The sequence below is a fragment of the Oncorhynchus nerka genome, linkage group LG20, assembly GCF_034236695.1.
Source record: "Oncorhynchus nerka isolate Pitt River linkage group LG20, Oner_Uvic_2.0, whole genome shotgun sequence".
Lineage (NCBI taxonomy): Eukaryota > Metazoa > Chordata > Actinopteri > Salmoniformes > Salmonidae > Oncorhynchus > Oncorhynchus nerka.
The window spans coordinates 81,485,657-81,503,431 of NC_088415.1; the positions used below are offsets into that span (position 1 = coordinate 81,485,657).

General features: G+C 43.6%; 1 protein-coding gene across 1 annotated transcript in view; it reads left to right on the top strand.

Moving 5' to 3' along the window:
• LOC115101588 (calsyntenin-2-like) overlaps positions 1–11,997 on the top strand; it is a 315,037-nt gene extending 303,040 nt beyond the window's left edge. Inside the window, exon 17 of the mRNA XM_065005859.1 lies at positions 9,189–11,997. Coding sequence (XP_064861931.1) covers positions 9,189–9,380 — 192 coding nt within the window. The 3' untranslated portion in view covers positions 9,381–11,997. The remainder of the gene's footprint in view (positions 1–9,188) is intronic.
• The last annotated feature ends 5,778 nt before the right edge of the window (positions 11,998–17,775 follow it).

Sequence of the window (17,775 nt, forward strand, 5' to 3'; positions counted from 1 at the left end):
TAGGCCTACTCTAGGTCTAGTGGAATGGCTAGGGGTTGAATGATTGATTAGGCCTACTCTAGGTCTAGTGGAATGGCTAGGGGTTGAATGATTGATTAGGCCTACTCTAGGTCTAGTGGAATGGCTAGGGGTTGAATGATTGATTAGGACTACTCCAGGTCTAGTGGAATGGCTAGGGGTTGAATGATTGATTAGGACTACTCCAGGTCTAGTGGAATGGCTAGGGGGTGAATGATTGATTAGGCCTACTCTAGGTCTAGTGGAATGGCTAGGGGGTGAATGATTGATTAGGCCTACTCCAGGTCTAGTGGAATGGCTAGGGGTGAATGATTGATTAGGCCTACTCTAGGTCTAGTGGAATGGCTAGGGGTGAATGATTGATTAGGCCTACTCTAGGTCTAGTGGAATGGCTAGGGGGTGAATGATTGATTAGGCCTACTCTAGGTCTAGTGGAATGGCTAGGGGTGAATGATTGATTAGGCCTACTCCAGGTCTAGTGGAATGGCTAGGGGTGAATGATTGATTAGGCCTACTCCAGGTCTAGTGGAATGGCTAGGGGGTGAATGATTGATTAGGCCTACTCCAGGTCTAGTGGAATGGCTAGGGGGTGAATGATTGATTAGGCCTACTCCAGGTCTAGTGGAATGGCTAGGGGGTGAATGATTGATTAGGCCTACTCCAGGTCTAGTGGAATGGCTAGGGGTTGAATGATTGATTAGGCCTACTCCAGGTCTAGTGGAATGGCTAGGGGTTGAATGATTGATTAGGCCTACTCCAGGTCTAGTGGAATGGCTAGGGGGTGAATGATTGATTAGGCCTACTCTAGGTCTAGTGGAATGGCTAGGGGGTGAATGATTGATTAGGCCTACTCCAGGTCTAGTGGAATGGCTAGGGGTGAATGATTGATTAGGCCTACTCCAGGTCTAGTGGAATGGCTAGGGGTTGAATGATTGATTAGGCCTACTCTAGGTCTAGTGGAATGACTAGGGGGTGAATGATTGATTAGGCCTACTCTAGGTCTAGTGGAATGGCTAGGGGGTGAATGATTGATTAGGCCTACTCCAGGTCTAGTGGAATGGCTAGGGGGTGAATGATTGATTAGGCCTACTCCAGGTCTAGTGGAATGGCTAGGGGTTGAATGATTGATTAGGCCTACTCTAGGTCTAGTGGAATGGCTAGGGGGTGAATGATTGATTAGGCCTACTCCAGGTCTAGTGGAATGACTAGGGGTTGAATGATTGATTAGGCCTACTCTAGGTCTAGTGGAATGACTAGGGGGTGAATGATTGATTAGGCCTACTCCAGGTCTAGTGGAATGACTAGGGGGTGAATGATTGATTAGGCCTACTCCAGGTCTAGTGGAATGGATAGGGGTTGAATGATTGATTAGGCCTACTCTAGGTCTAGTGGAATGGCTAGGGGTTGAATGATTGATTAGGCCTACTCCAGGTCTAGTGGAATGGCTAGGGTTGAATGATTGATTAGGCCTACTCCAGGTCTAGTGGAATGGCTAGGGGTTGAATGATTGATTAGGCCTACTCCAGGTCTAGTGGAATGGCTAGGGGTTGAATGATTGATTAGGCCTACTCTAGGTCTAGTGGAATGGCTAGGGGTTGAATGATTGATTAGGCCTACTCCAGGTCTAGTGGAATGGCTAGGGGTTGAATGATTGATTAGGCCTACTCCAGGTCTAGTGGAATGGCTAGGGGTTGAATGATTGATTAGGCCTACTCCAGGTCTAGTGGAATGGCTAGGGGTTGAATGATTGATTAGGCCTACTCCAGGTCTAGTGGAATGGCTAGGGGTTGAATGATTGATTAGGCCTACTCCAGGTCTAGTGGAATGGCTAGGGGTTGAATGATTGATTAGGCCTACTCCAGGTCTAGTGGAATGGCTAGGGGTTGAATGATTGATTAGGCCTACTCTAGGTCTAGTGGAATGGCTAGGGGTTGAATGATTGATTAGGCCTACTCCAGGTCTAGTGGAATGGCTAGGGGTGAATGATTGATTAGGCCTACTCCAGGTCTAGTGGAATGGCTAGGGGTTGAATGATTGATTAGGCCTACTCTAGGTCTAGTGGAATGGCTAGGGGTTGAATGATTGATTAGGCCTACTCTAGGTCTAGTGGAATGGCTAGGGGTTGAATGATTGATTAGGCCTACTCTAGGTCTAGTGGAATGGCTAGGGGTGAATGATTGATTAGGCCTACTCCAGGTCTAGTGGAATGGCTAGGGGTGAATGATTGATTAGGCCTACTCCAGGTCTAGTGGAATGGCTAGGGGTGAATGATTGATTAGGCCTACTCCAGGTCTAGTGGAATGGCTAGGGGGTGAATGATTGATTAGGCCTACTCCAGGTCTAGTGGAATGGCTAGGGGGTGAATGATTGATTAGGCCTACTCCAGGTCTAGTGGAATGGCTAGGGGTTGAATGATTGATTAGGCCTACTCCAGGTCTAGTGGAATGGCTAGGGGTTGAATGATTGATTAGGCCTACTCCAGGTCTAGTGGAATGGCTAGGGGGTGAATGATTGATTAGGCCTACTCTAGGTCTAGTGGAATGGCTAGGGGGTGAATGATTGATTAGGCCTACTCCAGGTCTAGTGGAATGGCTAGGGGGTGAATGATTGATTAGGCCTATTCCAGGTCTAGTGGAATGGCTAGGGGTTGAATGATTGATTAGGCCTACTCCAGGTCTAGTGGAATGGCTAGGGGTTGAATGATTGATTAGGCCTACTCCAGGTCTAGTGGAATGGCTAGGGGTTGAATGATTGATTAGGCCTACTCCAGGTCTAGTGGAATGGCTAGGGGTTGAATGATTGATTAGGCCTACTCCAGGTCTAGTGGAATGGCTAGGGGTTGAATGATTGATTAGGCCTACTCTAGGTCTAGTGGAATGGCTAGGGGTTGAATGATTGATTAGGCCTACTCCAGGTCTAGTGGAATGGCTAGGGGGTGAATGATTGATTAGGCCTACTCCAGGTCTAGTGGAATGGCTAGGGGTTGAATGATTGATTAGGCCTACTCTAGGTCTAGTGGAATGGCTAGGGGTTGAATGATTGATTAGGCCTACTCTAGGTCTAGTGGAATGGCTAGGGGTTGAATGATTGATTAGGCCTACTCTAGGTCTAGTGGAATGGCTAGGGGTTGAATGATTGATTAGGACTACTCCAGGTCTAGTGGAATGGCTAGGGGTTGAATGATTGATTAGGACTACTCCAGGTCTAGTGGAATGGCTAGGGGGTGAATGATTGATTAGGCCTACTCTAGGTCTAGTGGAATGGCTAGGGGGTGAATGATTGATTAGGCCTACTCCAGGTCTAGTGGAATGGCTAGGGGGTGAATGATTGATTAGGCCTACTCTAGGTCTAGTGGAATGGCTAGGGGGTGAATGATTGATTAGGCCTACTCTAGGTCTAGTGGAATGGCTAGGGGGTGAATGATTGATTAGGCCTACTCTAGGTCTAGTGGAATGGCTAGGGGTGAATGATTGATTAGGCCTACTCCAGGTCTAGTGGAATGGCTAGGGGGTGAATGATTGATTAGGCCTACTCCAGGTCTAGTGGAATGGCTAGGGGTGAATGATTGATTAGGCCTACTCCAGGTCTAGTGGAATGGCTAGGGGTGAATGATTGATTAGGCCTACTCCAGGTCTAGTGGAATGGCTAGGGGGTGAATGATTGATTAGGCCTACTCCAGGTCTAGTGGAATGGCTAGGGGTTGAATGATTGATTAGGCCTACTCCAGGTCTAGTGGAATGGCTAGGGGTTGAATGATTGATTAGGCCTACTCCAGGTCTAGTGGAATGGCTAGGGGTGAATGATTGATTAGGCCTACTCTAGGTCTAGTGGAATGGCTAGGGGTGAATGATTGATTAGGCCTACTCCAGGTCTAGTGGAATGGCTAGGGGGTGAATGATTGATTAGGCCTACTCTAGGTCTAGTGGAATGGCTAGGGGAATGAATGATTGATTAGGCCTACTCTAGGTCTAGTGGAATGGCTAGGGGTGAATGATTGATTAGGCCTACTCTAGGTCTAGTGGAATGGCTAGGGGTGAATGATTGATTAGGCCTACTCCAGGTCTAGTGGAATGGCTAGGGGTGAATGATTGATTAGGCCTACTCCAGGTCTAGTGGAATGGCTAGGGGTTGAATGATTGATTAGGCCTACTCTAGGTCTAGTGGAATGGCTAGGGGTGAATGATTGATTAGGCCTACTCCAGGTCTAGTGGAATGACTAGGGGTTGAATGATTGATTAGGCCTACTCTAGGTCTAGTGGAATGACTAGGGGGTGAATGATTGATTAGGCCTACTCCAGGTCTAGTGGAATGACTAGGGGGTGAATGATTGATTAGGCCTACTCCAGGTCTAGTGGAATGGCTAGGGGTTGAATGATTGATTAGGCCTACTCTAGGTCTAGTGGAATGGCTAGGGGTTGAATGATTGATTAGGCCTACTCCAGGTCTAGTGGAATGGCTAGGGGTTGAATGATTGATTAGGCCTACTCCAGGTCTAGTGGAATGGCTAGGGGTTGAATGATTGATTAGGCCTACTCCAGGTCTAGTGGAATGGCTAGGGGTTGAATGATTGATTAGGCCTACTCTAGGTCTAGTGGAATGGCTAGGGGTTGAATGATTGATTAGGCCTACTCCAGGTCTAGTGGAATGGCTAGGGGTTGAATGATTGATTAGGCCTACTCCAGGTCTAGTGGAATGGCTAGGGGTTGAATGATTGATTAGGCCTACTCCAGGTCTAGTGGAATGGCTAGGGGTTGAATGATTGATTAGGCCTACTCCAGGTCTAGTGGAATGGCTAGGGGTTGAATGATTGATTAGGCCTACTCCAGGTCTAGTGGAATGGCTAGGGGTTGAATGATTGATTAGGCCTACTCCAGGTCTAGTGGAATGGCTAGGGGTTGAATGATTGATTAGGCCTACTCTAGGTCTAGTGGAATGGCTAGGGGTTGAATGATTGATTAGGCCTACTCCAGGTCTAGTGGAATGGCTAGGGGTGAATGATTGATTAGGCCTACTCCAGGTCTAGTGGAATGGCTAGGGGTTGAATGATTGATTAGGCCTACTCTAGGTCTAGTGGAATGGCTAGGGGTTGAATGATTGATTAGGCCTACTCCAGGTCTAGTGGAATGGCTAGGGGTTGAATGATTGATTAGGCCTACTCTAGGTCTAGTGGAATGGCTAGGGGTTGAATGATTGATTAGGCCTACTCCAGGTCTAGTGGAATGGCTAGGGGTTGAATGATTGATTAGGCCTACTCCAGGTCTAGTGGAATGGCTAGGGGTTGAATGATTGATTAGGCCTACTCCAGGTCTAGTGGAATGGCTAGGGGTTGAATGATTGATTAGGCCTACTCCAGGTCTAGTGGAATGGCTAGGGGTTGAATGATTGATTAGGCCTACTCCAGGTCTAGTGGAATGGCTAGGGGTTGAATGATTGATTAGGCCTACTCCAGGTCTAGTGGAATGGCTAGGGGTTGAATGATTGATTAGGCCTACTCTAGGTCTAGTGGAATGGCTAGGGGTTGAATGATTGATTAGGCCTACTCCAGGTCTAGTGGAATGGCTAGGGGGTGAATGATTGATTAGGCCTACTCCAGGTCTAGTGGAATGGCTAGGGGTTGAATGATTGATTAGGCCTACTCTAGGTCTAGTGGAATGGCTAGGGGTTGAATGATTGATTAGGCCTACTCTAGGTCTAGTGGAATGGCTAGGGGTTGAATGATTGATTAGGCCTACTCTAGGTCTAGTGGAATGGCTAGGGGGTGAATGATTGATTAGGCCTACTCCAGGTCTAGTGGAATGGCTAGGGGGTGAATGATTGATTAGGCCTACTCTAGGTCTAGTGGAATGGCTAGGGGTTGAATGATTGATTAGGCCTACTCTAGGTCTAGTGGAATGGCTAGGGGTTGAATGATTGATTAGGCCTACTCCAGGTCTAGTGGAATGGCTAGGGGGTGAATGATTGATTAGGCCTACTCTAGGTCTAGTGGAATGGCTAGGGGGTGAATGATTGATTAGGACTACTCCAGGTCTAGTGGAATGGCTAGGGGTTGAATGATTGATTAGGCCTACTCCAGGTCTAGTGGAATGGCTAGGGGGTGAATGATTGATTAGGCCTACTCCAGGTCTAGTGGAATGGCTAGGGGGTGAATGATTGATTAGGCCTACTCTAGGTCTAGTGGAATGGCTAGGGGGTGAATGATTGATTAGGCCTACTCCAGGTCTAGTGGAATGGCTAGGGGTTGAATGATTGATTAGGCCTAATCTAGGTCTAGTGGAATGGCTAGGGGGTGAATGATTGATTAGGCCTACTCCAGGTCTAGTGGAATGACTAGGGGTTGAATGATTGATTAGGCCTACTCCAGGTCTAGTGGAATGACTAGGGGGTGAATGATTGATTAGGCCTACTCCAGGTCTAGTGGAATGGCTAGGGGTTGAATGATTGATTAGGCCTACTCTAGGTCTAGTGGAATGGCTAGGGGGTGAATGATTGATTAGGCCTACTCCAGGTCTAGTGGAATGGCTAGGGGTTGAATGATTGATTAGGCCTACTCCAGGTCTAGTGGAATGGCTAGGGGGTGAATGATTGATTAGGCCTACTCTAGGTCTAGTGGAATGGCTAGGGGTTGAATGATTGATTAGGCCTACTCTAGGTCTAGTGGAATGGCTAGGGGTTGAATGATTGATTAGGCCTACTCCAGGTCTAGTGGAATGGCTAGGGGTTGATTTGTGACTGGGTTTTATTACATGTGTTTCATTACATTTATTACATTGAACCTGTTTTGGTATTATATTTAGGGATTGGGTTTTGTAGCAAGGACATTATTTTTGTCCTTTGATAAGTTATATTATCAATGATTTCTGATCTATAGCTTTTAAGTGTTCAGGTAGGCCTCCACACAACAACAAACATATAAATAGGAGGGGTGCTCGACAACAATGACAGAAATTCAACAAAGACTTGCCAAGAAAAAACTGTCAAAGACTAATTCAAGGTGTTGTTGATTGGTGAGAAGTAGGCATTGTTCTGAAGCCCAAAAAGAAAGTAAATTCAAGTGAGCACCACAATGCCTATTCCACCCATGCTCTACCAAGGTTTTCCAGCATCACAAGGCCTACTCCACCCATGCTCTACCAAGGTTTTCCAGCATCACAAGGTCTACTCCACCCATGCTCTACCAAGGTTTTCCAGCACCACAATGCCTATTCCACCCATGCTCTGCCAAGGTTTTCCACCCATGCTCTACCAAGGTTTTCCAGCATCACAAGGTCTACTCCACCCATGCTCTACCAAGGTTTTCCAGCATCACAAGGTCTACTCCACCCATGCTCTACCAAGGTTTTCCAGCACCACAATGCCTATTCCACCCATGCTCTACCAAGGTTTTCCACCCATGCTCTACCAAGGTTTTCCAGCATCACAAGGTCTACTCCACCAATGCTCTACCAAGGTTTTCCAGCATCACAAGGTCTACTCCACCCATGCTCTACCAAGGTTTTCCAGCACCACAATGCCTATTCCACCCATGCTCTACCAAGGTTTTCCAGCATCACAAGGTCTACTCCACCCATGCTCTACCAAGGTTTTCCAGCACCACAATGCCTATTCCACCCATGCTCTACCAAGGTTTTCCAGCATCACAAGGTCTACTCCACCCATGCTCTACCAAGGTTTTCCAGCACCACGATGCCTATTCCACCCATGCTCTACCAAGGTTTTCCAGCACACAGCTTTGACCTACTACAGTTACCTACTACAGCTATGTCGGTCTATTGTACTTCAAACAATGTGTATGCAAGTTGCTTAGGATTCAAACCTTTTTAAACAGTAAGTTTCTAGCTAGCTAACAAAGCTCTGTCAAATTGGTTGTTGATCATTGCTAGACAGCCATTTTCAAGTTTTGCCATAGATCTTCAAGTAGATTAAAACTGTACCTCGGCCACTCAGGAACATTCACTGTCTTCTTGGTAAACAACTCCAGTGTAGATTTGGCCTTATGTTTCAGGTAATTGTTCTGCTGAAAGGTGAATGAATCTCCCAGTGTCTGGTGGAAAGCAGAGAGAAGCAGGTTTTCCTCTAGGATTTTGTGCTTATCTCCATTCCACTTCTTTTTTATTCCTGAAAAATGCCCCAGTCCTTAACGATTATAAGCATACCCATAACATGATACAGCCACCACTATGCTTGAAAATATGGAGAGTGGTATTCAGTGATGTGTTGTATTGAATTTGGCCCAAACATAACACTTTGTATTCAGGACAAAAGGTGAATTGCTTTGCCACATTTTTTGCAGTATTACTTCAGTGCAAACGGGATGCATGTTTTGGAATATTTTTATTCTGTACAGGCTTCCTTCCACTCTCACTTTCTCCCATCGCAGACATTGAATTCTGTAAATGTTTTAAAGTCACCATTTACCAATAGGTGCGAGGCATAAAAAAAAATCATTTAAAAAAACTCCCTGGCCTTTGTGGTTGAATCTGTGTTTGAAACTCACTGCTCGACTGAGGGACCTTTACAGGTCATTAATTGTATTTGGGGTACAGAGGAGCTATTCAAAAAATCCATGCAATTTATTAAACACATTTTTACTCCTGGACTTATTTAGGCTTGAATACTTATTGACTGAAGACATTTCATCTTTTCATTTTTAATTCATTGGTAAAAATTCAACAATCTAAATGTAATCCATTTAAAATTCCTTCTGTAACACAAATATTTGGGTGTCTGTGAAAGCGGCGGTACAGAGACCCTAAAACATGTAGGGTAATAGAAATGAGAGAAATTATTCTTCACTTTCTATTAACCTTAATCTTAGGATCCATGGTGTCTAAGATTGTTCCTATGATTATTTTCCATTCACCTTGAATCATGTTATTTACATTGCTGTGTGTCAGTAAACCACTATAAATAGGAGCTAAGTGCAATGCAGGTAACACTGAGGAAGATGTCAGCTTGACATCATGTCATTCACCTGTACTTCTCATCCTGAACAATGGATTCAACTGAGCAAAAATAAATACATCTCTCCCATTTTTGTTGAGTGCCCCAACTCTCTGCCTTGAATGAGTCATTTTGGATGTTTTACAGACACGCCCTTATGTTACAGTATTTTTAGTGTCTTCTACATATTGGAAGAGTAATTCTCTGTTCCACTGTGTTCTTTCCCGTAGAACGTCGGAGAGCCTCAGACGGTGGAGGAGGAGGTAAATGAGGAAGAGGAAGATGAACAGGCAGGCGACATCACGAGTGCAGAGTCTGACGACAGTGATGAAACAGAGGAAGAGGAGGACGACGAGAAGGAAGTGAAGGAGAGCAAGCTGAAGAGCAAGCTGGAATGGGATAGCTCTTCGATAACATATTAATCTTTCACGCATGAGCACATGCACATACACACACACCTACATATACAGAATTTGCTGAAAGTCAGTCAATCTGTTGTGAACACAACTACCCATCAATTTTGCCACTGTCCAATGTTTTTATGTCCAATGTCGCTCTCTTCTGGTCAAAATAAGGCATTACACACAAGGTTGAATTGTTTTCTGACTAACCAGTGGAGCTTATTTTCTCATATTTTGGTGTAACTAATAGTTCCTATTTAAAACCACCATTGACAACACAATAGGTAGGGCCAATTGAAAATTCAGTTGCACAAGCACATTTCCACCTTATATCCAATCTGTTCATCTGTGTTTCATTATTTCTGGGTTTGGACACGAAACATTGGACAGCACATTTTCCTCTTATCTTCCTCAATTGCTGTTGAGTTACTAATACAAAAAGTTTGTTGAATGCATTCATTGTAAATACCTTCTTTTGCATTAATACAAAATTATGCATTTCTTTGGATTTTGAGATTGTATTTCATTCATTTAAAATCTTGGAAATATATTTGAGGTCTTCTGAAAAATGGACTTACAAATTATCATTAGCATATTTAATTTATTTAAGGTATTTTAAGAGCCAGTGTATTTACAAAACTAATTTTGAACATTTTTGATAGTCTAATTTTTCTTTCTGTCTGCCTGGTTCATGTTCTTGGACATATGAAACCAAGAGAAGTTCCTGTATGTTTTTATAAATCCCTCGTGAATATAGCAAATAGTGTAGCTGAACTATCATTCACCTTGGGCTTGGTTCAATCCGTGGCGTTGAAGACCTGCGCTTCAATACGCAACAGATGTAAAGGCAATGTTCGCTGCATAGGATGGCTCAATTACCTTTACCAATCGCACTATAGCGCAGATCTTCAGCGCTACGGATTGAATCGAGCCCCTTGTCTCCCACCTACCTCTCTTCAAACTGTATGTTTAAACTTGCTTGCATCAGAGACAGGGCATTTTGAGTAGTTGAGTTTCTCCTAACCACAGATCTAGGATCAGCTTACCCTCCTTCACCTAACTTTAACCGTTAGAAAGGAAAATGCTAAACTGATCTTAGATCAGCACTCATGGTCATGCCTCTATCTGTATTTTCCGTTGACTTGTGTCCATCTACTTCTTAGTCTGAGATGAGGGCCTGAGAATAGACACTTAACAGGATAGTTAACCCCATAATAAAGTTTGTCCATTGTTTTTATACATCAAAAGTGGTATAAAGTCCATAAGTTGTGTAAATGTTTCATGCCATGTGTTGTTTAAAATGTATGGGTCTGACAGCTCATTTTGGGGTGAACTATCCCTTTAGTCACCACCTGAGGGCAACATCATACAAAATCCCTATTCTCGGTTTGACAGGTTGGCATTTTTAGCCTGGGCAGAGACAATTTATCACATTCTCTTTGGCTGTCTTTACACAGGCAGACCATTTTTGGGGACACAACCAAATTCACATAGAAATATGAGTTATGGAGCTGTCACTCATTGAAAGCAAGTCTAAGAAGCGGTAGTTCAGTTCTATGTGCACTTTTTCTATGCTTCCCGTTCTTAAGTTTTGTTTTTGCATCTTTTACTTTTGGTTTTGTACACCAGCTTCAAACAGCTGAAAATACGATATGTTTGGTTATGGAAAATACATTTCAAAGCGGTTTAGATGGTAAAATGATTCTCTTCACAATGAAATTAGGCAAATTTTAGAAACCAGGAAATGGAGCAATTTCTGCACATGGCACCTTTCAACACTTGGAATTTCTGTCTTAAATCATTGTATATATATTGATTGGTATTTTGACCAATCAGATCAGCTCTGAAAAATATCTGATATGAAAAGATATGATTGGTCAAATTACCAATTAGTGGAAAACCCCAAAATGGGCTGCCTGGGTGCATCTCAAAGGACTGAATTGTCTTCTTCACCTTGTCTCCTTTCCTTCACATGTCACCTTGTCTCCTTTCCTTCACATGTCCATCGAAAAAACACCGGTAAGGTGAAAGCAAACTGATGGGTTCCATTGCCTACCCAAATTTTGCTTTCACCAGCTCACTTCATGTCCATACAGATTAAGGAAAGGAGACAAAGAGAGGAATCCACTTCTGACTATTGAGATACCCTCTCATGTTGTTGTTATTCTATGATAAACCACCTCTGTCCGGAGTGCCACTGTAAGAAACCAGAAACTATTGATCCTCACGCTCATTCTCTGGTGGCCTGTAACAGGGCTGCTGTAGCTGAATCTAGCCAACTCCTTTCTGACCCCTTGATTTTCCCAGAATGCCACTAAACTCTGCATCCGTTACATGTTTATGTCTGTAGCAGTGGTTAGAACTCTTCCCCGTCGGCCTTAATGCCTGTGGTTGTGATGTCATCATCGTGAGACGAGCCTTTCCCATTGCCTTGTTTCACCCCATCTTTACACCAAGTGTGTCATAGAGGAGTAAAAATAAACTTTTGCATATAAACTGTGTCAAAACAGTTAAAGACAGTTATTTTATATATATGTTTCATTTATTTTTGTTTTTGTAAAGTTTTTTTTTTCTTCTCTTTGGTGGTCACAGCAGCACTTTCTGTACATTGACCAATAAAGACTTGTTTTAGAATCTACAGTATATGTGTCTTCTCTCTATATTCTGAGGACAATAATGTGTGATATCCTGTCTGGCTGCCTCATAACCTAGTATGCCTAGAATTGTATAAGGACTTTGATAGGCTACATTTTACAGTGTGACTGCTTCAATTTGACTGGGGATAGCTTTATTTGTGACCTACAGGTACAAATTAGAATTGTGCAATAGCAGACCATAAGAGAGTTACAAACGTAGATGTTTTGTGTTAGCAATTAGACATTGTTCTTAGGGGGGGCTAGTTACCCCTTAGTACCCTAATGTTGGTGCTAGCAAGCAAGCTAGGTTGAGCTAGGTATCAACAGCCTATTCAATAGGGTTTGGAAAATAGTGCGCTTCAATAAAAATGCGATCTTGCGGATTATTTACATACAGTTCAGTTTTCTCCAAAGTTGGTACCGCTCTGTTTACGTCCCTCGCCCGTGAACACATCGCCCCCGGTCCCCCGCTCCTTCATTCAAAAATAATTAATGGGCTTCCGTTGTTTCACCCGTTGCACCACTCGCTGTGCCCGGTCTAAGGCACTGCATCTCCGTGCAAGAGGTGTCACTACAATCCCTGGTTCGAATCCAGACTGTATCACATCCGACCGTGATTGGGAGTCCCACAGGGCGGCGCACAATTGGCACAGCTTCGTCCGGGTTTGGCTGGGGTAGGCTGCCATTGTAAATAAGAATTTGTTCTTAACTGACTTGCCTAGTTAAATAAAGGTTACATTTTAAGTTAAAAATATAAAAAAATTATACTGTATGTGGATCTTGTTTGAAGCTGTAGGCTTTTTCATGAAAAACAGCCTACATAAATAGATGGGCTGCATTTAAATTTCAGCTCAGATTGCCAGCATCTTGTGCATCAACAACTCGCAAGGAGAACATTTTTGCCCATGCTAGTCTCTCACCTACACTGCCCATCATGTGCCAAAGGCCTCCACAGAATATTCCCTCTCCTCTGTGGCCACTTCACATGTGACCTGTGCATGAGCACCATTGAGAGGGATTGCTACTGTGAGGACGCGCAGTCACACGGCCAATGCCCTGAGCGCCACAAACTGTTTCCCAACCTCTTCAGAGTGGGACTTCCCACTGACATGTCCTCCAGCACCTGACAGAGCAGAATGATATGGCTGTGAGACAGAGTCAGCCAGGGGGGAGGAAGTCCCTTTGTGGTTTGTGCCACATGGGCAGGTGAGCAGTGAAATTCTGCCAGACCTGCGAGCTCAATTACTGCTAGATATTCCTGAAGAACCCTCAAACCCGGGGCCCGTACTGTTCTCATGTTTTATTGGCGCCCATTATGGAGCTACTGTTTCAGTGACGGAACAGGAGATTGCGAGGTGTATATATACATTTTTCACAGCTCAACACCGAAAGCCTTGGCGACGACACCGCAGAGGTTAAAAACAAGGTGACTGGACTGAGAATTACATCATCTCACCTGCTCCAATGTTCTCAATGAATCTTTCATAGAAAGATGTTTCATTTTCATATACAGTATGGCACAATAAAAAGACATGCATTTCAAAAGTTGCTTATACAGAGGAATACAGGTGAGCACAGTAGTGCATCATCATTCCTGTCCATATCATAGTCATAACTAGAAAGTGCATCATCATTCCTGTCCATATCATAGTCAAGTAGTGCATCATCATTCCTGTCCATATCATAGTCATAAGAGAAAGCATTCGGCCTATACTAGCAAGTAGTGCATCATCATTCCTGTCCATATCATAGTCATAAGAGAAAGCAGCCTATACTAGCAAGCACAATTAGGCAGACGGAAGTTTTACAACAATAAACACAGCCAAAAAAAGGAATGATGAGATCTCAGCCTCATAGATGATGCTTTGTAGGATACATCTCGAAAAAATAATTACATTACAGCTTCTCGGTTGTTTTCATTGTGGCGGGAGCCGCAGCCTAATCGCATCATTACTGATAATGTTAATTAGAAACTCCAAAACCTTGGCCAGACAGCAAATGTTAACAGTCAATTACTGTATCCCCTTGATGGTCGTTGAGGTTAATTGCATTTGTATTAGTGGGCTGTTAAAGCCCAATGATGAGGCACAAACAGTGTTATTATGAAGCATGCTGCCTGCATGGCCAATGGCTTTGTCCTTGTCTTCCATTTCTAACTAATAACTCATCTCTCAGCCTCACCAATGTAAACGACCATAGACGAGAGATACATCTAAAGTCATTGTAGTAACAGAGATGAAGTCGACCCAAGAGCATACAGTCGGGTAAAAAAGTATTTAGTCAGCCTCCAATTGTGCAAGTTCTCCCACTTAAAAAGATGAGAGGGGCCTGTAGTTTTCATCGTAGGTACACTTCAACTATGAGAGAGAAAATGAGAAAAAAAAAATCCAGAAAATCACATTGTAGGATTTTTTTATTAATTTATTTGCAAATTATGGTGGAAAATAAGTATTTGGTCAATAACAAAAGTTTATCTCAATACTTTGTTATATACCCTTTGTTGGCAATGACAGAGGTCAAACGTTTTCTGTAAGTCTTCACAAGGTTTTCACACACTGTTGCTGGTATTTTGCCCCATTCCTTCATGCATATCTCCTCTAGAGCAGTGATGTTTGGGGGCTGTTGCTGGGCAACACGGACTTTCAACTCCCTCCAAAGATTTTCTATGGGGTTGAGATCTGGAGACTGGCTAGGCCACTCCAGGACCTTGAAATGCTTCTTACGAAGCCACTCCTTCGTTGCCCGGGCGTTGTGTTTGGGATCATTGTCATGCTGAAAGACCCAGCCATGTTTCATCTTCAATGCCCTTGCTGATGGAAGGAGGTTTTCACTCAAAATCTCACGATACATGGCCCCATTCATTCTTTCCTTTACACAGATCAGTCGTCCTGGTCCCTTTTTAAAAAAACAGCACCAAAGCATGATGTTTCCACCCCCATGCTTCACAGTAGGTATGTTCTTTGGATGCAACTCAGCATTCTTTGTCCTCCAAACACGACAAGTTGAGTTTTTACCAAAAAATTATATTTTAGTTTCATCTGACCATATGACATTCTCCCAATCTTCTTCTGGATCATCCAAATGCTCTCTAGCAAACTTCAGATGGGCCTGGACATGTACTGGCTTAAGCAGGGAGACACGTCTGGCACTGCAGGATTTGAGTCCCTGGCGGCGTAGTGTGTTACTGATGGTAGGCTTTGTTACTTTGAGTCCCTGGCGGCGTAGTGTGTTACTGATGGTAGGCTTTGTTACTTTGGTCCCAGCTCTCTGCAGGTCATTCACTAGGTCCCCCCGTGTGGTTCTGGGATTTTTGCTCACCGTTCTTGCGATCATTTTGACCCCACAGGGTGAGATCTTGCGTGGAGCCCCAGATTAAGGGAGATTATCAGTGGTCTTGTATGTCTTCCATTTCCTAATAATTGCTCCCACAGTTGATTTCTTCAAACCAAGCTGCTTACCTATTGCAGATTCAGTCTTCCCAGCCTGGTGCAGGTCTACAATTTTGTTTCTGGTATCCTTTGACAGCTCTTTGGTCTTGGCCATAGTGGAGTTTGGAGTGTGACTGTTTGAGGTTGTGGACAGGTGTCTTTTATACTGATAACAAGTTCAAACAGGTGCCATTAATACAGGTAACGAGTGGAGGACAGAGGAGCCTCTTAAAGAAGAAGTTACAGGTCTGTGAGAGACAGAAATCTTGCTTGTTTGTAGGTGACCAAATACGTATTTTCCACCATAATTTGCAAATAAATTCATTAAAAATCCTAAAATGTGATTTTCTGGAATTTTTTCTTCTCATTTTGTCTGTCATAGTTGAAGTGTACCTATGATGACAATTACAGGCCTCTCTCATCTTTTTAAGTGGGAGAACTTGCACAATTGGTGGCTGACTAAATACTAAATACCTTTTTGCCCCACTGTATCTGTTCCCATAACTCACTGCACAGGTAGTATTAAGTTGAGGGCCTCTACCAAGACCACAGTTATAGCCAAGTTATCCCTCACAAATGCAAGTGACGCTACAACATCCAAATAAAATACGGTGCATTATGAAAAGTGTTGAGACCTCTTGACTTTTTCCACATTTTGTAACGTTACAGCCTTATTCTAAAATTGTTTAAATTGGGTTTTTTCTCTCATCAATCTAAACACAATACCCCATAATGACAAAGCAAAAACAGACATCAATAAATTTCTGCAAATTTCTGTAAATCAAATGAGTCTCATAGAAAAGGGTCTGAATACTTACGCAAATAAGGTATTTCTGTTTTTTATTTTTAATAAATCAATTTTAGAATAAGGCTGTAATGTAATAAAATGTGGAAAAAGTTAAGGGGTCTGAATAGTTTTCAAATGCATAATATATTCCTCTTCAGTTCGATTTGTTCCTACAGACTTCTCACTAGCTCCAATAGACTTCTCACTAGCTCCAATAGACTTCTCACTAGTTCCAATAGACTTCTCACTAGCTCCAATAGACTTCTCACTAGCTCCAATAGACTTCTCACTAGCTCCAAGACTTCCCAGTAGCTCTCACTAGACTTCCAGTCACTAGTTCTTCTCACTAGCTCCAGAGACTTCTCACTAGCTCCAATAGACTTCTCACTAGCTCCAATAGACTTCTCACTAGCTCCAATAGACTTCTCACTAGCTCCAATAGACTTCTCACTAGCTCCAATAGACTTCTCACTAGCTCCAATAGACTTCTCACTAGCTCCAATAGACTTCTCACTAGCTCCAGTAGACTTCTCACTAGACTTCTCACTAGACTTCTCACTAGCTTCCACTAGCTCCAGACTTCTCACTAGCTCCAATAGACTTCTCACTAGCTCCAGTAGACTTCTCACTAGCTCCAATAGACTTCTCACTAGCTCCAGACTTCTCTCCACTAGCTCCAAGCTAGACTTCTCACTAGCTCTCAATAGACTTCTCAGCTCCAGCTCTCTCTAGCTCAGACTTCTCACTAGCTCCAATAGACTTCTCAGACTTCTCACTAGCTCCAATAGACTTCTCACTAGCTCCAATATACTTCTCACTGGCTCCAATGGACTTCTCACTGGCTCCAATGGACTTCTCACTAGATCCAATAGACTTCTCAGTAGCTCCAATAGACTTCTCACTAGCTCCAGTAGACTTCTCACTAGCTCCAATAGACTTCTCACTGGCTCCAATGGACTTCTCACTAGATCCAATAGACTTCTCAGTAGATCCAATAGACTTCTCACTAGATCCAATAGACGTGTGTCCACTTGAAAAGTAACACTAAAAAGAACAATTGACTGTTTATAAAAAAGGTTCAGTCCAAAGCATTGCCCCAAAGCGATTATATTTCACTATTCCAAGGTCGGCATGCGTATAATACAAAGATGTACTTACCGAAGAAGGCCAGAAGAGGGAGAGCACTACCTTTCTTGGGCTGGGAGAGGATCCAAGTGCAGTTTTATGTAAACCGTTATAAAAGGCATCCGGTGCTGCCTCTCTCCTCTGGTTTAACCTCACTGCCCGTACAGTATATATCACAGGACCAGTCACGACTTCTAATAGAACTTTATATACAGTTCCCTGATTCCTTGTATCTGTATCTCTATGTCTCTCGGCCGGGTTGATCCATCAATCCATCCGTTTGTGTGTGTGTCCTTTCTGTCCTTTCCTGTGCAGGTCCTGTCCCAGGTCTAATCCGTCACATCCGTTCATCCTGCCGTTTATGGGTCACAATTTATTAAGCTCATGCCTTGAGCCTACGGATAGACCCTGGATGGGTACTGGATGGATGGATGGATGGA